The sequence below is a fragment of the Abrus precatorius genome, unplaced genomic scaffold (genome assembly GCF_003935025.1).
Source record: "Abrus precatorius isolate BTA unplaced genomic scaffold, Abrus_2018 Scaffold3, whole genome shotgun sequence".
NCBI lineage: Eukaryota > Viridiplantae > Streptophyta > Magnoliopsida > Fabales > Fabaceae > Abrus > Abrus precatorius.
In genome coordinates, this window is record NW_020874373.1 from 28,004,992 (window position 1) to 28,032,674 (window position 27,683).

At 29.7% G+C, this 27,683-nt stretch overlaps 3 protein-coding genes and 1 pseudogene across 3 annotated transcripts; 1 reads left to right on the forward strand and 3 right to left on the reverse strand.

Annotated features, from left to right (window-relative positions):
* The first annotated feature begins 1,882 nt into the window (after positions 1-1,882).
* LOC113862790 lies at positions 1,883-4,677 on the forward strand (annotated as a pseudogene).
* A 5,578-nt stretch (positions 4,678-10,255) lies between these two features.
* LOC113863821 (copper transporter 1-like) lies at positions 10,256-10,690 on the reverse strand. The gene has a single exon (XM_027497545.1). It carries the CDS (start codon positions 10,688-10,690, stop codon positions 10,256-10,258), a length of 435 nt encoding a protein of 144 aa, XP_027353346.1.
* Positions 10,691-13,512: 2,822 nt separating this feature from the next.
* LOC113862415 (copper transporter 6-like) lies at positions 13,513-13,965 on the reverse strand. Its single transcript, XM_027495501.1, has one exon. It carries the CDS (start codon positions 13,963-13,965, stop codon positions 13,513-13,515), a length of 453 nt encoding a protein of 150 aa, XP_027351302.1.
* Positions 13,966-24,167: 10,202 nt separating this feature from the next.
* Positions 24,168-25,201, reverse strand: LOC113863565 (18.1 kDa class I heat shock protein-like). Its single transcript, XM_027497196.1, has one exon. It carries the CDS (start codon positions 25,136-25,138, stop codon positions 24,641-24,643), a length of 498 nt encoding a protein of 165 aa, XP_027352997.1. The 5' UTR covers positions 25,139-25,201; the 3' UTR covers positions 24,168-24,640.
* Positions 25,202-27,683: the final 2,482 nt, after the last annotated feature.

Here is a 27,683-nt window from a genome sequence, read left to right on the forward strand (position 1 = left end):
ACAAAAAAAAAGAGAGGACGTTGAACCTAAAAAAAATGAGAGACTCGGACCACACAATGAAAAATGATAAAAAAAAAAAAACAAAAATCAATTTAGCGGAGGGAAATTCCATTTGGTTCAGTTAGGCATGATCTAATGATGCTACTGGGATAGGAGGCCTGGCACATTGAAAAATATTCTTACAATTCAGATTGAACGAAAAAAATAAAATACAAATTGTCTTTCAGAGAAGGGGAACTAATATAGACCTGAAGACCATATTTTATTATAAAAAATTTATGATACATTTTATTTAACATACTGTTAGGTGAATTTCAAGTGACTCTATCTGAATCTTGCATAAATTTTATTTAGTAACAAGTAGTATATAAACAATAATGTATTAAAAAGTATTGTACTATCATTCTTCTTTTATTATTGATAATAATAAAATGTCAATCCATTCATTGTAAATCAGAGAAATGAAATAGAAAGTGGTATTACATGCTTTCAAGAGCTGATATTTAGAGATGGCTGAGAAAACCGAAATGCACAAAAGATACCGTAGCATGGCAATAAAATAATAAAATATGAGTAATGTTATTTTAACACTTGGTTTTAGTATTTATATTAAACACTGTATACAAATTTAAAAGCAATTAGGTTATAATTGTATAAAATATTTGGTAAAGACACTCAAATCAAATGTTAAAATATTGAGTGTGTATTTCTAGGCACTCGACCACTTTATAACAATAGTTGTATGTGATTGTTTTGTGAAAATTTAAAACGAGTGGACTAAATATGATGCTAGAGACTTGAATTCCTTGTTTAATTTATGGACTGACCTATGGATAGATAGATATTTAAACAACCTAGTGAGACTGTTTCCAAACTTGAGGTTAGGCAATTAGGTCTCAAAAAAAGACAAAGGCAATGCTAAATTGTCTTTTATTGAAGACATGGTTGTTGGATTAGATAACCTTATACTTCATGGCAACTGGAAAGGGAAAAAGGAAGATGACATTCGTGTGTGTCTAGGAAGGATTTCAAGGCGGTTGAAAAGTTGAAGTGACAAAGGTGACATATGCTAATTCTAAAATTCATTTGTTCCAAGTGATTTCATTATTTTAAGAACTGTTTTAAGGCACACTATCACTGTTTTATTTTATTTTCTTCTTTTGTTTGTTTTCATTTTATGTAATGCCTTTCTAAAGGATTTGGGAGATTGGCCTCATTAGGGGAAGAATAGAAGCTTAAAAATAATTAGAGGTTGGGACATGCTAAAGGTGTCTTCCACTTTTTCAAGTCATTGGGTGTTTATTTGTTCTGTATTAGGAGACTACGTTATCCTCTCTTTATGCTGGGATTTTAGTTTTGATATTCTCTTTGCCAATAAATTTATCTAAAGCCAAGGCATGAGTGTGAGATTTAACTATATTTCTTCTTCTTTATTCATCTTCCTTTCATGTTCTCATATATTCTTACATGTACAGTTATCTTAAAATTAGCAACGAATCCATATCATGTCCAATTTAGATGCTCCTATGATAATAAAAAATTTATTATCATAACTTAAAGTATAACTCAAACATTGTTTAAAAAATATATTAGGTCTAATAAATATGAATTTGTCAAAACTACCATCAAACTAAGATGGGTTGGTAGGACAAGTTAAGGCTTGTATACCTGAATTTTTCAATGTTTTTTTGTTGAATATTGATTTAAAACTAGTTAGACTATTATATTTTTCTTTTTTATAAAAAATAAATAACTAATTTATTAAAATTAATTAAAAATAATAATTATATAATAAATTTATACCATAATAAAAAAAATATTCATAATATACAATAATAAAATTAGCCACTCATATATTAAATGAATAAATATATCTTTTTACATGGACAATGTACGTGTATTTTAATAATATAAATCTTATAATAAATAAAAATATAAAAATTAATTCAGCAACTAATACATTTAAAAATACTAATGATTATTTTTTATAAAAGATATTAAAAGGAGTATAATTTGGTAAAAATATGGGTCAAGAATATAATATTTGATTATATATTATTATATATAATAATTACCCATAAAATAATTTTGATAATATTTTTTACTCGCTTAAAGGTGTGCGTATATTAATTTGTGTATATTAATAAATTAAATGAAAGGATTAGAAATACGATATAATAAATTTCTATTTCATCATTCATTAGAAGAAGTAAATTAAGTAATTCTTTAAATTTTTCTGGTAACTTTGAATAAAAAAAGTATAAATGGACAAATATTATCCATACATATACCTTTTTTTAAAGTTATTATAAAATATAATTTTTAAAAATTAAAAATTAAAACAAAAGCAAACAACTCTTAGTAATTTTCGTTAACCCCATTGTTCTTCTCTTGTATAAAAGAGACTGGAAATGCTTAAAGGAGAAAAGGAGAGTAATATTAAGCGGATAAAGGTAATAAATTATCAATCTCCTATGCTTCTCAATCACATTTTTTTGTATGCCTTTCTCGTTATAGTGTATATGCTGCAAAAATCTGTGCAACCATGTGCATTATCTCAAAGCAAAGGGAGATAGGACCCATTGATGAAACCCACTTCAGCATCAACATCACACAACAACAAAAAACAAGATTCAAGGACCAGCTTGATTTGAACTAGTCCTTCTCTAATAAGCCTTTGTCTTCATCTTGGAATCTATGCATCTATGGACCGCATGCATAGATCTGCCCAAGCAACCTACTTGAGGCTGCCAAGCCTTAAATATAGGCTATCCAAAACTTATTGATGGATAGTTAGTTCACTTTTGTTTTGTGCAATGCTATGTGTTATGTAGTACAAAGTTACGTGCTTTGTTATCAATCATAGATTTCAACTTCACCACTCTTAACAAAAGTATAGATGAAAGCATAAGAAAAAACCTTAGGATAGGCCATTGAAAATGACCTTTGTTAATTTTGAATTTGGTTTTAAGTGCTTTTGATTGATGTAGTTAACTTCACTTACTAAGATAACACTCCATAGTTGTTATTTTTGTTGTTATAAGATTTTCCTAATCCAAATGAGATGACAAATTACATAAACATATAGATGAATTGGGTTTGGCTTTGAATAGGAATTAGATAAGCTTCTGTTGTGAGTACAGGTCTTAATTTTTGAATGTTCAGGACCACCATCACATACTTATGATGTCTATTTAAAAACATAGAGCTTGGCCTCTGAGTTCTAAAAAGACCAGTGGACCATTTACTATGATTTTGAGGCACTAAAATGCATATTGTTACTGCCTTGCTGGCTTGTTTGGTACAGTGTACATCAAGAAACAAAGTGATTATTTATATACACAAACATATATATAAAATAAGTTGCTAGTAGTCTAAGAGAGTGAGAGAAGTACAGGTCTTAGAGTCTGAGAAGAGATGGGCGGTGTTGCATGGACAGAAGAAGAAGATCACTTGCTCAAGAAATGCATACAACAATATGGAGAAGGAAAGTGGCATCGTGTTCCTTTGTTGGCTGGTAATCTTAATTCCATATAATTCTTTTCTTGATAGTTTACCAATTGTATTATGTAAAGGAATGCTCCAGCCTATACCATTTAGTGGTAAATTAAAAGTGGATCATTTACTAATGGTGAAATGATATGTTCAAGCTAAGCAATTGGATGTGACCTGTTATTTAAGTGACATCAAACCAAAGCAAAAACTGAGAAGAATATTTACTCTCTTATGGACTTCCAACAACCAACCACAAGAATAACTAGATTTATTGAAGTGTGTGCCGTGACTATGATTTTGTTCTAGTAAAATTTCCAAAAACTTAATACTTCTATTTATAATATTTTTCATCGGTTAAATCTTCTTCCAATGTTTATCTCTTGAAGGTTTGAACAGGTGCCGAAAGAGTTGTAGACTCAGATGGCTGAACTATCTCCGTCCTAATATCAAGAGAGGAAATTTTGCGCAGGAAGAAGTGGAAATGATAATCAAACTCCACAAATTATTAGGCAACAGGTCAACATAGATGTTGTAGTCATTCTTTTGGTATTTTTCCATGTGTACTACAACCCACTAGGAGTGAAATATTGATAACAACATTATGTACTTTGCGAGGACACTTTAATAATGCTTTTATTTGTTCTTGTATGTTAGCATATATTGGTATAACAGTAAGTAAGATATTAATCATAAAAGGGACATGAAAAATGGATTTTGAGATAGTTGCTACTCTTTTTTCAGGTGGTCACTGATTGCTGGAAGGCTACCAGGAAGAACAGCTAATGATGTGAAAAACTATTGGAATTGTCATCTGAGTAAAAAGCTAAATGCTCTAGAAGCTGATGATAGACAAATAACAAGAGATGTTCAAGTGATAAGGCCTCAGACTAGAAACATTGGTTCAAGCTCAGTGAAGAGAAAGAGCCAGCAAGGTGAGTCTCCAACTGACCAAGGAGTTCAACAAGAGAGTGGTGTTTCCTCACTAACATTTGAAGCTGATGGACACAACCATATGCTTGAATTACAGCAAGACAACATATATGCATGCTTGGACCAACAGGGCATTGTTGGTGAGTTGCCAATGGACTTTCATGTAGAAGGATTTGAAACAATGATAAATGGACAGGGTAGTAGCAGCCAATGGGATTGGGATGATTTGCTCTTAGACATGGATATGTATAATGCTTTTTCTACCTAAGGTTATTCCAGTTGCTATGGGGAAGGCAATGTTGGATTTATACCTTGGATGTGTATCAATATAAAAAATGTTTCAAGGGAAATGGTACCTAAATTGGTGTATTTTCTCAACTTAAAAGTTGATCCTTGCTACCTTGCAAAGAATTGAAGACGAGAGAATTTCTCTCCCAGATACATTTGACACTTCTAATGTGAACAAATTATAAAGTGAAAAACTAAGAATTTATTTCCTATTGATTTAAAGATAGTTAAAATTTAAAAATAATTTAATTAAAATTAATCGTGGATAAACTCTTCTTTTTTACTTTATACATCGGTTCACTTTCAAGAAGTTGAATCCCAACTCTACATGAAGTTGAAGTTGATGATATCCAATATCATCTTATTGAATTACAGACAAAAATTATGTTTTATTTTAATCTTGTCTGTATGAGCTTAAAGTGTGCTATACATGATACGGGCATACCTCTTCTTACACTTTTGTTTACACTATCCCTGTTTAAATTATTATACTTCTCTCTTTTATTGCATAAAGAGAAAAAGTGTATACAAGAGGTTATACAAATAAACTTTTCATTAATGCAAAATTTTTAAATACTCGCTCTGGTCCTTTTTATAAAAAATAAAATGAAGTATTTTCTTAATCTTTATAAAAAGAAATAAATAATAGATTTAAGATGTATTAATTACTAATTTTTTTTATATTTTTCTTTTATTAGTATCATTAAATATATAAATTAATAACTATATTATTTAATGTTATAAGTATTTTTAAAATAAAATTTATATTTATGAAAAACATAACAAAATTAATTGCTTTCCTTAATCCTGATATGTTTTTTATAAAAAGGACTGAGGTATAAAATATCTTAAAGAAAATTTCAAAAGCATACTATGTACGGTTGTCATAAGGTTTTGTAATATTTAATTTTTCTTCCATTTTACAGCTTGTTAAAGGTGCATTTGTTTTAAATTTTAAAATAGTTGGTTTTAATATAGCAAAAAAAAAAAAAAAGTTAGTTTTAAAAAAAATTATATTTAGGTATGATTAATCCAATACGCTTTGTCTAAATCATTAAGTTTTCATGAGCAAATTGCATACGTTGAGATTAAATTCTCAAATTGCTATGAAACAAATAATATTAATAGGTTATAATTTATAGCTTATTCTACATAATTCACTGCACAGTTCCATTTTTTTAAAACCTTATACACGATGAATTTACTTTATCCGTCTTAACATATATAAAAAAAGGTAAGATAGAATTAGGATTAGAGGTAAGTTAGTAATTTTTTTTAAGAATAATTAATAAATATTATGCTGTTATTTTTAGTAAAAGATACATCTGTTTATTTATTATTTTTCTTAAATTTTTATTTAAAATTAATTAAAAATATTTTAAATATAGAAAATATATTTAAAGAATAAATTTTATTAAATTAAAATGAGCCAAAATTTAAATTTATAAATATTCATTAATTTTTATTAAGTTCATAAGTTACTTTCTGCATTTATAAATTTTATAATGTTAAGTATCATATATACATTTTTTATAATGATAATGTTACATTTATTTTTTAAAATATTAAATTTTATTTAAATAAATTATTTCAAGTATTTTGATAATAAATGAATTAATAAATTTAGCTTGTATTATTTTTTGTTGTTAGTTTTATGACGTTAAAAGTATTTATTAAATATGTGATGTTTCTAAAATAATTTTATAAAAATAAATGGATAAAAATAATAATATAAAAAATATTAAAATGTAAAATTTTTTATGATTAATACTAAAATAGAATATAAAATAATATATTAAAAAATTATTTATAAAATTATATAAATAAAAATTTTATTATAATTTAATAATCATTAATGATACAGAAAAAGAACTAGATAAATATCTAACTTAATTTGATAATAAATTATTATATTTTATTTAATACTAATTAGTAACAATAATTTATTCTAAATATTTAATATTAAACAAATTTATTCGTACTTTATCTATCTTTAAGAAAATTTATTTATATATTATTTTATAATAAAATTATATTATATAAAACATAAATATTTTTAATAGATTATTATAATTTTTTAAAGGTAATTAACACATAGGTTAATCTTAATCTATGTGAGTTAGGGTTAGATTAGTTAGGGTAACTCATTTTATCTCTTCCCTCTCTCTTTTTAATTAATATGGAATAGTCATAATTATGATCATATATATATATATATATATTATGTTTAGTTCAATTGGAATTTTCAATATTAATTTAATTGTTGGTCAAATAACTAAAAAATATTAAGAGTAATCATGAATAAATAAATCTAAATCTATTAACAATAAATCAAAATAGAATAAAAAATAAAATATCTCAAAATTCATAAAGCATCTCATTATTATGAAGGAAAGAAATTATTAATAAGAAGGAGAAAATGATAGCTTAAGAATAAGATATTTTAAGTGAATAATTTTTTTTTAAATTTACTATTTTATGAATTAAAATGAGTTGCTTAAATATTGAGTTTTAAAAAATTTAGAATTTAAATAATTTTAATAAAGATTTTTAATAGACTAAAATTAAAAGAGTGAGAGTTTGAAATTGATTTTTTTTATTGTGTGATTCATATTTTTTATTTAGTTATGGTTAATTTAATAATTTAAATTTTATATGTTTAATTAATTTTATGAAATATAGTTAACGCTTCAAAATTTGTAATAATAATAATAATATTTTTAATTTATTAATATAAATGTATGTAGATTGTTACGTGTTTGTGTTTGAGTTATATGATGATGATGATGAGTATTGAATGATGATGTGAACATAGGTGTATATGTGTTGATAACGTGGATGCATATGAATAAGTGAATGTTGATTATGCATTAGAAAATGTTTGATTGCGTTTGGGCTTGACTAATTGAGAGAATTGGTTAAATGTGTGCTACAAGGGGCATTCTCACTATAGCAAGAAGGCCGTGGGCGAACGACGTGCATTTCTAGGTTACAGTCTTGCTGTAACGAGAGGGTCTCGTTAACGAGATTCTGCAGAAATTAAAGTGCAGTTTTCTTTGAAATTTTCGCTACAACAAGGCATTGTTGTGGCTTGCTATAGCGAGAGTGTCGCAACCAGAAGGGTATTTGAGAGGTTTAGGATTTGTGAAGCTCATTTCTCATCCATCTCTTCAAACTCTCTTCAATTCTCTTGACTTCTAACCCTATTTCACTGATTAAATTGTCTCCAAAGATGTTTGTGAGTTAGATTGAAGATTGAACTCGTGTTTGGAGCATTTGGAGGTGAGTTTTAAGGGCTAGAGTTTCAGTTTTCGTCCCTATTCTCCGTTTTCTCGGTTTAAGGTTTAGGGTTCTCATGGAATTCTTCCATATGTTTAAGACAAAATTCGTGTGGGGAGCACTTTCTTTGTTAATTGGTGTTGTGGGTCTTCGATTTGAGGTAAGGAGGGGACTCTACCCTATCTCATTTTGTTAAAATTCTTTTATTTTGTATGTGTAGCAATGTGATTGAGATAAAAGGTAGAAAAAGTGTATGTTTGATGAAAATTTCATGTGAAACATGATATGATAATAGTTGGGTGTAGTGTGTGATGGAATGGTTAATCATGATTAGATTGTAATGGAAACTTTTTGTGAAATGTAGTGTAATTGATATTATGTGTGATGTGTGGTGAAATAGTTGGTTGTAATGTGGTTGAATTGCTTAGACATGTCATTGATAGATATTGAATAATATAAAATGGTTGAAAGTGTGTGGAATGACATGTTGAATGTGAATGTGGATATGTGTGAATATGTTAGAAAACTATGAATGGTTTAGCAATATACTAGGGATATGAAAGAAATACCTTGGGAAAAGAGTATGGTGGTAACACCAACAATGAGCGTGAGTGCACCACAGGTTATATACTTTTCTCTTGACTTGACCTCTGACTAATGCCTTTGCTTGGGAGGCTCAGTACCGTACACATTGTATCCGTAGGACGGGAACTATTCGGCGACTATCCATAGTGTGAACTGAGTAAGTCCCTGAGGATGAAAGCATCATGAATTTGTTATCACAGTGCCACAGTGAGCGTGACTACGTGTAGAGAGCACAAGTGTGTGTAGATTGATTGGAGGTGCAATGAGCACACCTGTATATAAATTGATGTAATTTGCATTTGTGTATAGTGAGCGTAGGCGTGTGAATGATTGATATGTGTTTTGATGTGCGTGTGATTGCGATAAATGACTTAAATTAAATTATGTAATGTTTGAAGCATGCAAGATGAGTCTCTGTGCTTGTATGTAATAGTGTAAAGTACTCACCCTTATATTTATTTTTCAGGTGACTAAGACGATCAAAACTTAGTGAAGGGATGAATGATACTGCTATAGATTTAGAATATTTATTTTTTGAACTAAAATGTATTAATCAAGTCTTGTAGCAATGATTGATTTAAATTTGTAATCCATCCTATTTTAAAATACTTTAATGGACTATGTATTAGGAACCGTTTGAATGAAAATTTTTATTATTTCTATTTTTATAAAATTTATTTCTTTGAAAATTAAATTAAAATATTACAATTTTATCTTTTAAAATGTAAGTAATTTAATTATTCTATCCAAAAAAATATTTGAAATAAAAGAAATTTAATTATTTTATTCAAACAAAATATTTTAAAATAATAGAAATTCAAATGATGTAATTAATTTTTTAAAATTTTAAATTTTTTTAAATTTTTAATTACTTCATCCAAACACAACCTAATTTTTTTTTCAGGTGGTGCAAATATTTTTCTTTATCTCTTTGCTTTTTTTTATTTTTGCAGGGGAGGGGTTGTTAGGTTTCTATTTCTTGTATCCTCTTGAATTTATTTTTGGTCTTTTTAGAATCCCATTTAACCCATAAAAATATCTAAATTTCTTTATTAATATTTTAAATAAAATCTCAGAATAGTTTATGAGAATTATCGTACATTATATGATGATCGAAACATTGAAGCAAGTTGGATGCTAAAAAGTTTAAGATATATTTAAGAGAGAATTTTTGAAGGGAAAGACTTATTTTTTAATTTTAAATTAAAAAATTATATATTATTTATGATAATAAATATATTATTTATGATAATAAATATATTATTAATATATTAATTTTTTTAAAATATTAATTTATACCCTCCTCTCTGCTCCAAAAACAACCTTCTCAGAAAGGATCATTTATTTTTCAAAAGCAAAGGTAACATGCTAATCGTTGAATTTGGTATATTGATATAAAAGATAAAGACTAAAACGATTCGGATGTATATTGATTTTCTTTCCGCATTTTTGTTATCTGAAGCATGTGGCCTCAATGGTCTACCCACTTTTACATAAACCATTGAGAAAAAGGCTAAAAACTCAAACAAGCTAGAAAATTCTAAACACAACATGCAAGAGGAAGGAGAAACTGAACAAACAAAAGCAAGCTCAACCGATCAATCTATAATATTGGTCGAGAAACTTAAAGAAAACCATGCCCACATGTTAATATATAAACCATACAGTAAAGAAATGTTCAAACATTGTTTCTAATGGAGGAAGACCTTTTATCATCACTATTGGCAATGGCAAGAGCACGAGTCTTGGCAATGAAGAAACCCAAGGAATGTCCAACCACAGCAGCTATGAAGATTCCCACGTTGAAGGACATAACTGCAAGCATCACCAAATAAGTGAAACTGATGCGAAATAAGTACACAATTGCTTGAATCAGCCCCCCCATAAGGGGACTAGTGCCACGTTTGATGAGTGGTTGGTTAGATAAAACTTCACTAACCAAAGCTAGGAAGAACACAAAAATTATAGCAAAGATGTACATGCCAACACTGTGTTTAGGCCACCCAGAGAACAGCACTATGGCATCTTTGCCCCAGTAGAAGCTCATCTGCATCTTCATCATCATGTTTGTGCAATTTGACATAGGCATGTCTTGGCCTAAAGGCATATCCATCTCTTGATACTAATATAAAATGATAAGAAGAATAAAAGAGGATGTGAATAGAACTGTGTTATGCTTGCATACTATATTACATTCCTTGATCTAATCTGAAATACAATGCCAGAAGCTATTTTTATACAAGCAATATGGCTAGTAAATAATAACCGAATAAACTTACTATTCAATCAACAGAATTAGCTAATATGCTAGAACACAATTAACTAACCAACAGAAACCTAGATTAATATAATAATAAACACTTTCAGGGAAAGAGAGATGGGTTGAGACTTCAAGGATTTCTTGCTAGATTGACCTCATATTAATGAAAAGAGGAACCAATATGATATTAGAGGGTGATGAAACCTGAGAGTTACACAAACGTTTTAGCTTTATTTTGAAGGCTCTAGCTGGCTTCTATTTTGTTCATTTCTCATCGTCTTATATGAAAGGGGTCACATTAGTCCATTTCTTGTTCTGTATCCCGGTTGGAAGCCAGTTCAAAAAATTTAATTAGTAAATGAGAAGATTCTCATTTGTATTGATTAATTTAACATATAGTTGCTTAGTGAAATCTCGGTTATATCATCTTATATGAATACACACGCATAGAAAATCACATATGGAACAATTCTCTTGTAGTTGCTTTCAACATAATGTCTTATTTTGTAATGGGCCTTAGTTCATTTTTGTGGTTATAAAAAAAATGTTTAAAATTTGATATTCAAAGTACGAATTAGCAGTTTTAACGACATATTCGATCTAATAATAAATTTATCAGTTATATGTCCAGTTTCCGATCTTCTATACTATTAACACGACGTTCTGCTTAGCATATTAGCCATTTATTATTATTATTATTATTGTTATTATTATTATTATTTACTAGTTAATATAACTGCTAAATAATATTCATTTTATGGTCGCCGGCTTGTTAATTTTTAATCAAAATATCAATTAATTTTTTTCTGATGAACTTGTTACGATGGGCCGTAGCATCCAACAATAAATAAATGCTCCTTAGAAGCATGATAATTATAAGAGAGCAATTCTTATTTGGAGTACTCGTTTCGTAGTGATTATAGGTACTACACATTCGCAAGATTTGCTTGTTATTATAGACAAATTAATCTATTCATATATAAAATAATATATATATATATATATATATATATATTATTTAAATTTAAATATATTTTTGTCTTTCAAAATATATTTTATTTTAATATCTCTAAATTAATTTTTTTATTTTAACTCTTATACTTTTAAAAATCATTAATTTTAATTTCTCTCAGTAACGTGACTTCACAAAAAAAAAATGTGACACAAAATTTGACACGTATCAATATTTAAATGAGTTATTTTATCATATAATAGTAACTTAGAGAGCAAAATCACTGACTTTTCAAAATGTAGTAACTAAAACTAAAAAAATAATTTTGAGACTAAATTTACTAATTTTTCAAAACGTAGGAACTAAAACTAAAAATATAAATTTATAAGAATCAAAATCAAAATTTGATGTATTTTGAAGGATAAAAATATAAAATTAATCCTATTATTTATTACAATTTCATACTGCTTAGAATAATAATATAATTTCTATTAAATGAAAACTATGGCAACATTAGTAATCTCGATCCTTTGCAATTTTTTAAATATGTGATATTTGTTTTATCATAATAGAGATGTCAATAAATTAAAATAAGTTAATTCCATTTTATTTTGTTGGAGAAATTTTAATTTTAAATTTTAAATAAGTTTAATTTATTAAAATAATTCTATCAATACATTTATATAAATATATTATAAACAGTTTTTTTTTATCTAACCATTTTGTGGCATGATGTTAACATACTTGTTTTAACATTGAATTTTATTCATTTTAATAAATAATAAATTATAATTTTTATAAAAATTATAATATTTACTATCATGAATAAATTTATTTTAACCATACCATATGCTTATTATTTTTTCTTAACCTTTTTCTTTTATTTGGGATTTTCATTCTTTATTTTTGGATCTAAACTCATTAAAACTTTAATATGAGTTCAGTCTAATATTATGAAGATGAGAGTCAGCTTTAATAATTCTTTTTTTTTTTAAATGCATAATTTTATAATTGGACTCTCTTAATTATAGATTCTTTGATTGATGTATTGTCAAACCTGTTAACATGAGACTTAAATCTTAACAGGGCTAAAATAATATTTAGCCATAAGACTACGAATATGAATGCACGAGCTTTCAGATTAATTAAAATTGCTGGTCCGTCTGTTCAGAGATTAGGCATGCAGTAAATGGAGAAACAAAGCAAAGGGTGTGCCAGAAACAAATTTTCAATAGTCTTGTAATATTCGATTATTTTCTTAATTTTTATTTTGAAAAAATAAAATAGAAAAAAAAAATGACCGTGTGAAAGTTTTCGAACATGCAGAGAAAGGGACATAAATATAACACATCAACAAAAAAATGAACAACTTAATTGGGCTTATATTTGGCTATCATTCTAACATTTACTCAAATGCAATTGATGAACTGCTGAGTCACACAAGCCTCTTATTTTGCATTTCACAATTTGAACATAAAAAGAATATAATGACCAATTTTTACGTGTCAACAACGTTGCTTTTATTAGTCCAACTTCGAAAAAATAAAACACCGTCGTAATTTCTTTTTCTTGGCAGTTTGCCGTTGCAGGAAGGCAAAACTACACCGTTTTTTTTTTTTTTTTTTTTCATTTGTTTATATTTCTCAAGAATTCAGAAAAAGCACAACCGCACGATCCTTCTCCATCCAACGGTAAAATTTCGAAGTTCCAAAATGGGCAAATCCTACGGCTTCGGAGAATCCAAACCACCCGACTTCTTCCGGAAAGCCCGAGTCCCGAAAATCAAGAACCCGATGACGTGGCCACCAATTGCAACAATAAACACGCCACCATTAAACGACATGACGGCCAGCATAACCAAGTAGGAGAGCCCGGAACGCACCCCGTATAGCCCCGTCTTAAGGACCCCCCCAACGACGTCGTTCGAGGCTCCGGGCTTGAGTTTCACGATTTTGGTGAAGGAGAGCCACTCCACCAACACCGCCATGACGAAAACGAGGAGCAGCGCCACCGCGTACATGGCGGCGCTGTCACCGGGCCAACACCGGAACAGTATGTCCACCTTGTGACTCCAATAGAACGTCGTGTGTATCGGAATCCTCCGCCGCCCCAGCCGCGTCGCCACCGTGGAGTTATACGGCGCCGGGACTCCGTCTGCGGTGGCGGTTGATGACATATTGTAGTGTTATAAATATTATTAACGTATGAATGAACAATTGAGCATGGATGATCGATTATATATATAATACGTATCAAACCTTACAGAACATGAAAATATAAGCTATGATTCTTGTTCATAAAAATTGTTCCATAATTCATATGCAAGTAAGCAGATACGTACTGTAATTAAGATCAACAAAACCGAAAGGGGAATTAAAGGAAAAAAAAGCTATGCAGGGAGTAGCACTTTAGTTCTAGTCTGCTAGCATTTTCAGCAGAATGGGACCCTCCATCAATTCACTTTTTTCCTTTTTTCAGTTTACAATAGGTTTTTGGATTTGGATTAGTTTTGGAAGTTTATAAAACATAGTATATTACATTTATAAAATATTTTGATCTTTCTAAAATATTAGTGTTGTTGTATTTTATTCAAAATTTCAAATAGCACAAGCATATAAATAATTTATTTAATATTTTATCCACTCATGAATTACGGTACACAAATTTAAAATAATTACGTTTATTTAAGTTCTTCCTTTATCTTTGCTTTATGTTTTTCATTTAACGAATATATTCCCTTCATTTTCTTTATCTCTTTTCCCAACCTGTTTTGTTGGTAATTTATTCATGTGTACACCGATATGCCTGTTTTCTGTGCTGTATGAATCGTGTTACCACCATATATGTTAATAAATAAGATTACTTTGTGGGGGCTTCATATGTACATATTGCTAGAGATAATAGATTCTTAGAAGTAATTACTTACTTAAAAATTAGTTATTAATTAGTTTTATTTGATTACTTTTCTCTTTATATAAAGTATTATATAATGACATTGTACCAAGATTTTTTCATTTTATTAATAAGATAAATTTAATCTCTTAATTTCTTTTCTTTTAGGTTTTACTGTATTTGCCAAACATAGTATTAGAGAGATTGACACACTCCTTAAAAAGAAAGTTTTAATGGCTATGCACAAAGGTCTCTTTTGAAATCATTTTCTTTTAAGTTTTATGCATTTCTCATCATTTGTTTTGGTTTTTTCTACTTTTCTTCAACAAAAATCATGTTTCTTGTTTTTCTTTCTCCTTCGTATTCTTGTGCTTGTAGTTTTATTTCATCAATTAAAGCTTTAAGTTTAAGATTGTATTTCAATGGCTTCAAGAAAATAAATTTTCGTAGATATTTGTCCTCTTAAGCTTTTTTAAAAGGTGGATGATGTATCCCCTTTAATTTTTTATTTAGAAATACATAATGTAAAATAGTTTTATGCAATGTTATATTTCTCAATAATATGCTATATTAATACATGAAGTTGTTGCTGAAAAATTTAACAATTCTAACAGATACGTTTAAAAAATAATAAATCTAAAATAACAACTCCTATAGCAGCTTGAATTTAAATAACAAACTGTTTGTTAAGCCTTGTTAACAGCAATTTGTTATATCAACAATTTGTTACGATATTACCCCCCTCAAGTAGGAGCATGAAGATTCAGAATGCCCAACTTGCTCATCAAGAACTCGAACTGAGGTTTGCCCAACGCCTTGGTGAAGATGTCTGCGAGCTGTACTGTTGTAGAGACATAAGTGGGAAGGATATTCTGTTGTAGAACCTCATTGCGGACAAAATGACAGTCAACTTCAATACGTTTGGTGCGTTCATGAAACACCGAATTTTTGGCAACGTGCAATGCCGCTTGACTATCACAATGAAGGACCATAGGTTTGGGGTGAGCAATGCCAAGATCAGAAAGAATCCCTTTTAACCATTTGAGCTCACAAGTAGCTGTGGCCATGGAGCGATATTCAGCTTCAGCTGAAGAGCGTGAGACAGTATGTTGTTTCTTAGTTTTTCATGAAATAGGAGATTGGCCCAGTTGGACAAGCCAACCAGTCACGGAGCGACGGGTAAGAGGACAACTAGCCCAGTCAGAATCACACCACCCGTGAAGTTGGAGATCACAGCTACTTGAAAGTAATATACCTTGTCCTGGATTGCCTTTGAGAAAGCGAACCACCCGGAGAGCAGCGTCCCAGTGCACAGTATGAGGTTGCTGCATAAACTGAGATAAAGTGTGCACACTAAAACATAGCTCAGGACGGGTGAAGCAAAGATAGATTAGGCGCCCAACCAAGCGACGATAACGCTCCGGGTTATCAAGAAGTGGCCCAGAGGTTGAGGACAAATGGTGATTTTGCTCTAATGGAGTGCTAGTTGGTTTGGCGCCAAGAAGACCAGCCTCAGAGATAATATCAAGCGCATATTTGCGCTGACAAAGGAAAATTCCCGTAGAACTAAGAGCAACCTCAACGCCCAGAAAATACTTCAATGTGCCAAGATCTTTTATGTGGAAGCAGTCACTAAGATATGTTTTAAATCTTTGGATGGCGGAAGAGTCATTTCCCGCAATAATGAGATCATCAACATAAACTAAAATAGCAAGCTGAATGCCATCGCGATGCAAAGTGAAGAGAGAATAATCAAGACATGATTGCTGAAAGCCATAGGAAACAAGAGCATGAGACAGCTTAGTGAACCAACAACGCGGAGCCTGCTTCAAGCCATATAAAGATTTGCGTAATTTGCACACTTTGTGAGGTGAAGAAACGGTAAAACCAGGAGGCATGCGGATGAACACCTCATCATGGAGATCCCCGTGGAGAAACGCATTATGTACATCCATTTGATGGAGTTCCCAAGACTTGGCTGCTGCTAAGGCAAGAAGAGTGCGTACAGTTACCATTTTGGCAACTGGGGCAAAGGTCTCTGTATAATTTATGCCTTCCTTCTGATGATTTCCAAGAACTACTAAACGAGCTTTAAAACGCTCAATGGTACCATTAGAATTGTATTTGATACGATATACCCATTTGCATCCAAGAGCTTTCTTACCAGGAGGCAATTGTTGTATGGTCCAGGTATCGTTTCGTTCGAGAGCATCAATCTCATCCTGCATAGCCTGTCGCCACCGAGAATCTTGTACTGCCTCATGAAAGTACAAAGGTTCTCTCTCTGTTGTAAGTCCTGCAAGGAATTGCCTATGGGGCACAGAAAATCGGTCACAATTAACATAGTGAGCAATAGGATATGGAGTACCTGAAGACGATGATGGAGCTGATGAAAACGGGAATGGACTCAATATTTGTGCAGTATTAGTGACGAACCCCTGTAATCTGGTGGATTTTTGTTTGACGCGATGTCCGCGTCCAAGAAGTGAAGAGGGAGGTGTATCATGAGAGGAATTCAGAGTTTCTGGCACCTCTAGGTCCTGAGCAGAATCATCAGTGCTTGCAACAACATGAGAGGACTCAGCAACAGTAGTGGAGGAAGTTGCAGGTTCAGTTATAGTAGCAGCAGAAGAAGAGACAGCAACGTCCTTGATGTGTGCTGCAGGAGATGTTGATGTAGCAGCAGGAACGTCCATTATAGAACGACTTGTGCCCCCCTAACTCGCAAGTCCTCTTCATCATCGAAGACCATGGGCTCAGTAGGTATGAGAAGAGAAGAACTAAGGTCATTTTCTGAATTTGTGAAGGGGAATTGATTTTCAAAAAACTAAACATCTCTTGATACAAAGAACTCATGAGTTTCTAAATCATAAAGTCTCCAACCCTTTTGCCCATAGGGATATCCCATAAATACACATCGCCTACTTCAACTTGTAAATTTGTCACCACGAGTATTATGATTGTGAGCATAATAGAGAGAGCCAAGAACACGTAGATGTGTATAGGAAGGCTCTTGTCCATTTAACACTTCATGTGGGGTCTTGCCTTTTAGTGTTGTGGTTGGAGTTCGATTGATCAAATAACCGGCTGTTAAAACACACTCGCCCCAAAATTTAATTGGCAAATTTTCTTGGAATCGTAAAGCACGTGCAACATTTAGAATGTGACGATGTTTGTGTTCGACTCGCCCATTTTGTTGAGGTGTGCCTATACATGAAGTTTGAAAAATGATTCCATGGTCCAAAAAATAATTTTTCATACAGATAAATTCTGTTCCGTTGTCACTGCGCACAATTTTAACCCTTTTTTTTCAAATTTCCTTTCTACGATAGAAAAAATTTTTGTCAACGTTTTCGTGACTTGTTTCTTATCAGTTAACAAAAAATCCACACTGCACGCGAACAATCATCAACAATAGTCAGAAAATAAGAAGCGCCACAAGATGAGCGAGTTCTATATGGACCCCATAAATCGCAATGAATCAAATCAAATATATTAGAAGCTTGATTAATACTCAAGGGAAATGTGTCTCTAGTTTGCTTTGCCTTTTGACATGTATCACAAACTTTATTAAAATTGCTAACACTGCTGTCCTTTGAAATAAACTGAGTAGTTTTCCATGAAGGATGTCCCAACCTCATGTGCCACACTTCTAGTTCATGCATTCCTTCAACCTTGCATACTGTCTTCTTAGGGGTTGGTTGAAAGAAATAGAGTCCATCCCGTCGTTCACCCACTCCAATCAGCATCTTCGAGGTTTGGTCCTGTATGGCACATATGTTTCCAGTGAAGAATACATTACAATTTAACTCATCGGATAATTGAGAAATAGAAATCAAATTGCAGTTTAATTGTGGGACATAAAGGACATGCTGAAGGTGTAAATTTTCAGTAAACTTTATTGTTCCTTCCTTAGTAGAGCGAGCACATTGCCCATTAGGGAGCCCAATAGGACATCTAGAGACGTCTCTCACATTGTGCAAATGATGTAAGTTACCTGTCATGTGATTTGAGACCCTACTATCAAGAATCCATGCATCATTGTTAGACTTACCAGTCATGCTTTCATTTGGAGAGACTTTGGATGAATTGAGCATTTCTACCAAAGTTTTCCACTGTTCGTTGCTCAAACCTCCAAGTTTCACATTATTATTACCAAGATTAGACCCTATATTCTGAGCTAAGTTGGCACGGATAGGGCCTTTAGGAGCGCGAGAGCCAATTCCATCGTTGCCATTTTGTGAGTGTCGGCGCGCAGCAGTGCGGTCTCCATTGCGAGGACGATCCCCCCACCATTCTGGGTATCCAATGGCTTCGATAGTGCACCAATCTTCAAAATATGGGGATCCTTCTTTGGGTTCTGCTATGGTTCCGTCAATGAAACTCCACTTTCTTCTGGCTCTCAATGACCTCTTCATAACTCTAGCCCATTCATCATAGTTATCACCTTTCAATTGCACCTGAGCAATTATGTTTCCAGGATTGTCACTGGAGTTGAGATCATAAGGGGAAGTTTTCTTTCTTTGAGCATCTTCAATTGCTGAAGATGTCGCAGCACTCTCACCACCATTTGTTGGGGTTTCCATGTGCAGGTCTCAAGGTTTTCGGCCACTCTCTGATACCATGTAAAATAGTTTTCTGCAATGTTGTATTTCTCAATAATATGCTGTATAAATACATGAAGTTGTTGCTGGAAAATTTAACAATTCTAACAGATACGTTTAAAAAATAATAAATCTAAAATAACAACTCCTATAGCAGCTTGAATTTAAATAACAAACTGTTTGTTAAGCCTTTTTAACAGTAATTTGTTATAGCAACAATTTGTTACGATATTACATAATGATTTATAACGAGATAAAGAAATAAAATAAATTTTATTCAAAATATGTAATATAAAAATGTTATAAAATTAAAAAAAATTGTAAATAAGTCCATTCACAAAGTTTACGGAAGTATTAAAAAGATAAAAAATAAACTATTTCTTAATAATCATATTTATACCTAAATTTTAGAGAAATATACACGTACTGAATTCCATTTATATACAAAAGTTTAATATTTATAGACTATTATCAAAATACATTAGGATTTAGAATACATAATTATAAAGTCAAAATAAACTAAATCTTAAAAGTAGTTACCATCCACACCCAAAACATTAAGGATTCAGTCCTAATAATTATCACTGTGCCAACATCTATCTCAGCTAGCTCCTCAGAAATTAGAGCCTTATCTTCTTCAAGATTTTCAGAGTTAGCCTCCACTTCAACACTCATAACTCGCTCAATAATTAATTGGCTCAATAAAATACTAGAGTCGTGACTGTCCCTCTATAAAATAACAAAATCGTTAATATTTATTAAATACATAATTAATCATATAATTTTTATAGTAATCTACTAATCTAATTATCCCCGTGATTCATTCATCCTTATTTTTTGAAATATTTAGTAAGGATAAGCGTCTATCTCACCATTTAACATGATGCAATTACATTATTGAATATCATAACATAAACTTTGCTCTTAAGCCAAGGAAAATCATGCCATAGCATCTTTTGAAATAGATACATCAGCAATTTTTACAATGCATACACATTTTATTACAAAAATCACTACAATTTTCTCTTTCAATTTCACACTTTCTATGCACTGTGATCATAGACATTCAATATTTTCAACACTTCATAAGGTTTGATAGACGATTGTCGAGTCGCTATCAAAACAATTAAGTTTTCTAAAGATTTTGTAGTATAGAGTCAAAGTTAGGTCAATTCACGGAGACACATTCTCAGTTAAATTTAATTTTAGATTTTATTTTAAAAAATGCAAATAAGGTTAACGGAGTTTTAAAAATTGTAATTAATCAAATTAAATTACGAACAGAATTAAAGTGAGTAAAAAATGAATTAAGAAATATCAATCCATAGAATATCAATTATGTGTAACTACGACTATCACAGTATCTAAAGATTTAAATTCACGTTTGAACAATCACCCAATTCAATTATTAATTCAATCGAATAACCTAATTGAATAGAGTTACAAATTAAATTAAATAATTATTTAACCTAATTCGCATTAATTATCAAATTAGAGCATCAATCGAGTCCTAATTTGAAATCTAACAACAAAAAAGTCAATCACAATCGCAATAAATAATTCTAAAATTAGAGAAAAAAAGAGAATAAACTCGAAGCAATTAGCGCAGAACTCAAGTCAAAACTACAACATTTGGATTCTGCGGATTGAACAAGAGGTTTAGCCTTTCATCGAAACGTTTAACCCACGCAAGAATGAGAAAAGAACGAGAGAGTTCGAGAGAAAGTAAAAAGAAGAATTCTTATTTCGACCTAGTCTCAAACGCTCAAAGTGTCTAATCACTCCCTCTAATTCAGAACTTTATTAGTTTATTTATAAGTTCTAATTAGGGTAAATTAAGTGGCCAAAATATGAGCCTTAATAATATCTAAAAGTCCAAATACAATTATTAAATAACAAGGATTCAAATGCAATCCCGCAACAATATTCAGCAAATTTGCTTCAACTTTAAAAATCATAAAAAATAGAAAATTACTCCAAATTCAGCGATCCATATATGCATTTTGAAGCCCTCGATGTGTAGAATCCAATGAAACTAGAATTAGCAAAAAATGATATCTATAGAAAAAGTTATGACAAAAAGAGTAGTCAAAGATTAGAATAACTGAAAATTCAAAATTAAAGCATTTATTTGTAATAGACCCAATTTATTCAAATAAGTAGAAAATAGTAAAAATTATAAAAATAAAGCATATGAAAAATGTTTATTAATCAAAATAAAACATTGAATATAAACGTAAAACATGTTACATCAAGGTCTTACACAGATAGGTAAATAGCTGCTGGTTAGCCTGTCACATGGATACAATGTATACAATAATGGACCCTTTAGCAAAGGTTTAGTCAGAAAATGAGTGTGAGGTCATGTGACATATTCACTCTCAGATAGAGTGTGTACACATATGTGAATGTCATTCTAAACTCTATACCGCAGTGTATCTCTGTATGTAATTATTCACAATAGTTCATTTCACTACCTTTTTCCATAATATACTTCCTCTCATCTCATTTCATTGTTTGGATAAACAAGTCGTACGTATAGTACAACTCCTTTGGACTAAGTCCAAAACACATATATTATAAGAATAAAGGACAACACTTAAAATCAACCAAACATATATTATTAACCCTTCACCACAATCAAATATTATTTGACAAAAAGATCATACTCATTCAAAACATTTCTAAAATAAGTTCTTATCATATATGTGATGGAAATATAGTACAATCATTCAAATTAATCAAATACAATAAGAGAATCTCGTTATAGCAAGAAGTGAATAAGAATGACCCAACAATATTTTTGCTGTAGCTAGATCATTCAACTATATATATATATATATATATATATATATATATATATATATATATATATATATATATAACTGTGTGTATGATCACGTGCAAAGGCATCACGTGCCCCTCTGCACTTGTATGAGAATTTAAGCTGTGCATATTTTGGTCTAATGATGATAATGATATTAATATTCTTAAATATATATTTTTTGGTCAATAAAGATTGTTCATAAATGTAAAAGATATTAATAAGTGTTGGGTTACCTTGTTGAACTGCTTTGTAGGATCATAAGCTCGTTGAGTTTCATAATTTTGGGCCACTGACGCTTTTTCTTGAATTTGGAAGTTGAAGTTGAACATTCGTAAGAGGCTAGTTTTGTTCCATTTCTGCTTTTATTTTCGTAACTCAACATATTTTAAACTTTTCAATGTTTTTCCCAAAGGTTTATAAATTAAGATGTCTAAACAGTATGCAGCCTAAAAACTATTTTTTTTATTCTCTCTAAAAATCTTACGCAATCTAAACCATAAAAAACCTTCAGTTCATAATATTATGAACATTAAATTATTAAATACAAAGGATTGTACTGCATGTCATGCAAGCAATTTGTTTCCAAACTAGACAATAAAATTACAGGACTCTCCAAAAAAGAGCTTTGTGAAAAACCCGTTGAAAAAGAGAGAAAAAGGAGTATATACCTGTGATGTTGCAAGCAAATCAGTGTTACAAGCAACTCAATTTTCATTGTTGGCAAGTCAATTGTTATTAGAGATTAAGGTTTAGAAGAATAGGAAAGAAGAAACTCAGTTTTTTTTAAAGTTAAGAATCCTAAATAAATAAAGTATTATAGCAAATACACATGTCAAAAGCTAAAAAACAATTTAGTAGCATAAAAGCTCTAAAATATGACAAAATAATAACTAAAATTGTAATCTTCCTTTTAAAATAATTTAAACAAACTATAGGAAATGAAAAAGGACTTTTCTCTTTCTCTTTTCTTTTTCTCTTTCCGCGTTAGCATATGAAAAATTCTAACCTTGTAACAACTTGTTACAAGTGCTTCAAAAATAATAGAAGATATATATGTTATCATTAAAAAAAATTATTCTTTCTAAAATGAACTCTAAAACAAAGTCTTAGCAAATTAACTATCCTAAGTTCACTTTATGCAATTTATGAATACACCTTAATTCATTCAATCAATTTTAGACTTTTTCACTTTTCTCAACTTTCACTCTGATTGCTCTATCATGTTTTTCAACAAATAATATTAAACCTTGTGTGGATGTAAAAATTAAGGAAGAAAAGCAAGGAGAAAGAGAAAATAAATAAATAATAGATAGATTTTTAGGATATTTAGATTAGTATAAAATACTAAGAGAAACATTTAAGCTATCTCTATATTTATTTTGTTGCATATAAAAAAGAAAAATAATTATGTTAAATGGTATTTAAACCTTAATAATATAATAAAATGAAACTCTAAATAAGAGTATTTTCGTCGTTACGATTGAAACTCCCCTTCATCTCACGAATTTCTTTATGATTTAATTGAGTAGCGAATTTTAAACATAGGTCTCATATGTGTGCAAGTTTTAATTTCTTTCTTCAGTTTTTTCTTTTCTGTATGTTTTCACCAATTCCAAATAAGAGGAGACCATTAATATTCGGATCTCTTTATTCTCTCGTCTTGTTTTCTTTGTTTGCAATGTTAGTAATGCCAAAGGAGTGGTCTCACAAAAAAAAAATAATGATTTAAAAACCAGATTTGTTTACTAAGGCCCTCATTTGCACTGTAGTCTAAGTTTAGCTTATAGCAACTTTTCCATGTAACTAAGAACGTGGAGCCTCTTTATCATAAAATTGCCATTCTTTATCGAAGAAAATGTTTCTTATAATTATATTCCTCTCACTTTAATTTAAAGGCGCAACTCTAAACGTTGATACCACAGTAGTTCTTTTCACATAAAGCTATCATTCCAACAAAAATGAAGATTGGAACTGAGAATACGAGGAGATTTTGTGTGTGTGTGTATGCTAAGAATCTCACGTAACGAACAATCAAAGATTATTTCATTTAAAGGTATATTATTTTTCATGGTGTAATAATTACTGAAATAAAAATTATTTTTTATTACATTTTTTTTTCATATATATGACGAACCCTTGTGAGTATACTTAAAAAATTCATATCTATCAACTTATAATATTCATGAAGGAAAATGAACATGGCATGATTCTGACCATAACGTGTGGTGTTTTTTTTTTTTTTTCCCGTAAGAGGAGAAAGTGTTAATAGAGATTCGATTATTAGGTTAAAAAAAAAAACATTGTAATTGTTAGGATGTTCGAGAGTTCCAACAGTAATCAGCAAAGAGATATGTATAATTGCCAACTTCATATTTCTTATACCAACGCAGGGTAATCCCTCAAACTGATTATTGTTCTAATAGATGGATTAGTTGACAAGATTGCAAAAGCATAGACCTTTAGCGATTTATTTATCTAGACAACCATGTTTCTGAATTTAATTTCCATTGACGAGATGAAACAGAGCCTCACTGAGAAGAAATACTAATGTTTCTGACACGGTGGTTGGTAACTTTGGTGCGCTTAGGTACCCTAATAGTAAGCACCTCATTTTCCATATGAGCCTTAATTTGGTCAACCATAGAGTTTTGAGGCAAAGTGAGACGGTGAACAAAGTGGTCACTAGAGAGCTCCACTTTGTGCCACCCTTCTCTTTGTTCTCGTTTCTCCACATTCTTCTCACAAATGATGCAGAGCACTCTGTCATCATCCACTTCCACTCTCACGTCATTGCGATTGAGACCAGGAAGGTGTGTCTTGTACATGTACGCTTCGGGTGTCTCCTTCCACTCTCTGCGAGTGTTGATCATTGTTGAAGGGTCCGTGGGGAAAGGCATGTGAGGTGGTGCTGGGATTGGAATCCCTCCCAAACCATGGTACTCTTTGTACGGGTCCCATGTTTCAGAACGAGGTGTTTCGTTTCTTTTTCTACCAAAGAACCCACCATTCGAGGAAAGGAGGGACATTTTTTCTTCTATTTTGATCAACTTCTTGTATTGTTGGGGATGGATTTGGTAGCTATGCTGTTACTACTTGCGTTCATGGGGTGTGGAGAAGCACTTATTTATAGAATCAGAAATGCTAACCATTAAGTATGTAGTAGATTGTCTTAATGTATTAAGTAAAGAGTTGGACGTTAGAATTCCTTTTTTTAAGATAACGATGAGATTAAGAGTATTTATCATGAATAAGGCTTAATTGGAATAAATTTATTAATAAATATTTATAAAAAAAGTAAAATAAATAATTTTTTATAATTTAAAATTAATTTATGATCCTATTTTTTAAACTTTTATATTTTATTTTTCAAAAAATAAAATACATAAATTAATTGTAACTTATAAAAGAAGTATGATTTATTCTATTTATTCCCGATCAAATTTTGTACGGTTCATATGGTGAACGTCTTGAGTTCCATCAGTGCCATGTAGAGAATCTACTTTGAGCTAAGATCGATATAGCGAAGAATCACAAGGACACATGAAAAATCGAAAAGGTGCAGAATATATGATCAAATATTGCTGGTACATAGCATTGTGGAGGTTTCATTCTAAGGTCCACCCATCAAGTTGTTCCTGTTTAATATTCCAACATTTAGCTATTTAGAAATGTTTTTAAGGAACATGTGAAAAAGGGTTTATCAATAATTTATGAAAATTGTTTTCAATTTTTATAAGTGTTTTCAGTTTATTTTAATTTTTTTTAGTATAATTTATCAAAATAAATTATTTTAACTTTATTTTAATAAATTATATTGCTAATTTTTTGTCAGATATTTTTATTAAAAGAATTTATTAAATAAATACCTAATTAAGCTATAAACTTAAATTTATCATTAAGCCACAGGAAGATTACAGGTGTGGGTGCGTTAATATTCCCATCAGAATATGAAGCTGGTTCTTGCTGTAATCTTTAAGCTAATATAGCATAAATCCCTTTTCCATCCCATTTGAAAATTGAACAAAAAAACTACTGTTCTGCTATAAACATTAGATTCTATTTTTTTTAATAGAACTAATTTTAGGAGCATTCTCATCTTCGTTAAATTATGTAACCTTTTCAATGACCTTTTAATTTTATTTTTTCTTTATATTTTGATATTAACTTCATTTTAATTTTCAATTTTAATATCAAATCGAATTGAAAATGGATAATTTTAGATAAACTACATTTTAATATTATTTTAATCTTAATCAATCTTAAATTTAATTTAACTTTTAAATTTTTATATAAATAAAAATAATATTTCTTAGGTTTAGTAATTTATTTTTTAAATTTTAAGAATTTTATTTCTTTAATTTGTTATTTTTAATTTATTTTTATTTATAAATTTTATTAAATTTAAAATTACATATAATGTATGAACAACTTACTAATTTGTTAAAGATGAATAAATTGAATAATTGCGTGGTGGGTTCTCCCTAAACGACCTTTGTTGTCTAATATGTCTGATCCAATGCATTACAGCTAGTTAGTAAATATCTCGTAAATTATGTTTAATATTCAAACATGAATACGTATAATTATTTAAAATAAATAAAATAATTTACATTTATATAAAAAATAATTTTAAAACTTAAAAATAATGAATTTTAAAATACAAGTGAATGAAATATAAGATAAAACAGTATATTTTAATTTTAAAGAAAATTTTATAAACATTTTCACAATAGAATTAGTGGCCAAAAACTATTTTTAGAATTTAATCTCAAACAAATTAAGCAATTAAATAAATTAGTCTTTTGTTAACTTATATTTGCTAAGTGTTAAGTTGATTAACAAAATTTTGTTTAAATGTTGTCACGTCACAAACTTCTATCTTAATTATTATATAATATTTTTTAAAAATTAAATTTAAATAATATATTAGTCCATACACTTAAAATTAGTTTCAAAAAGTATTTTATAAGATATATTTTTTATTAAAATTTTAAAAAAAAATTTATCTTTAGAAAAAAATTAATAAGAAAAAAATAAAAGACTTAATTCAAAAAATTATAATTATATGTTGATTAAAATAATTTGATCGAGTACTTGACATGTTAGAGATGAGTTAAAATTTTACTAGTATCGCAAGTTAAAGACAAAAATTAATTTTTATTTGCTTATCTAAATTAGGGATTATTTTTTGTTTAATTAAAAACTAAATTTAAAAAAAAATATTATTTAAATAATATATACACACATATGACAAGTAATATAATAATAAAAAAAATGATAAAAGATGTGAAAGTAAATAAATATCTTTCTTATATGAAAAGTTAATTATGAAAATCAATTTTTTTCCACAACCTTAAACTGTCTCAAGGGAAGATGGTTTCTCTAAGGTGACAACTCAGGACATAATTAAGACTCTTAGCTACTATGATCAACTTCAACTTGTTTTTATATATATATATATATATATATATATATATATATATATATATATATATATATATTTACTCAAAGATTCACAAATGTTTGGTGGCAAGTAGAGACAAATCCGTTTTTGACCTTTTGGAATTTTAG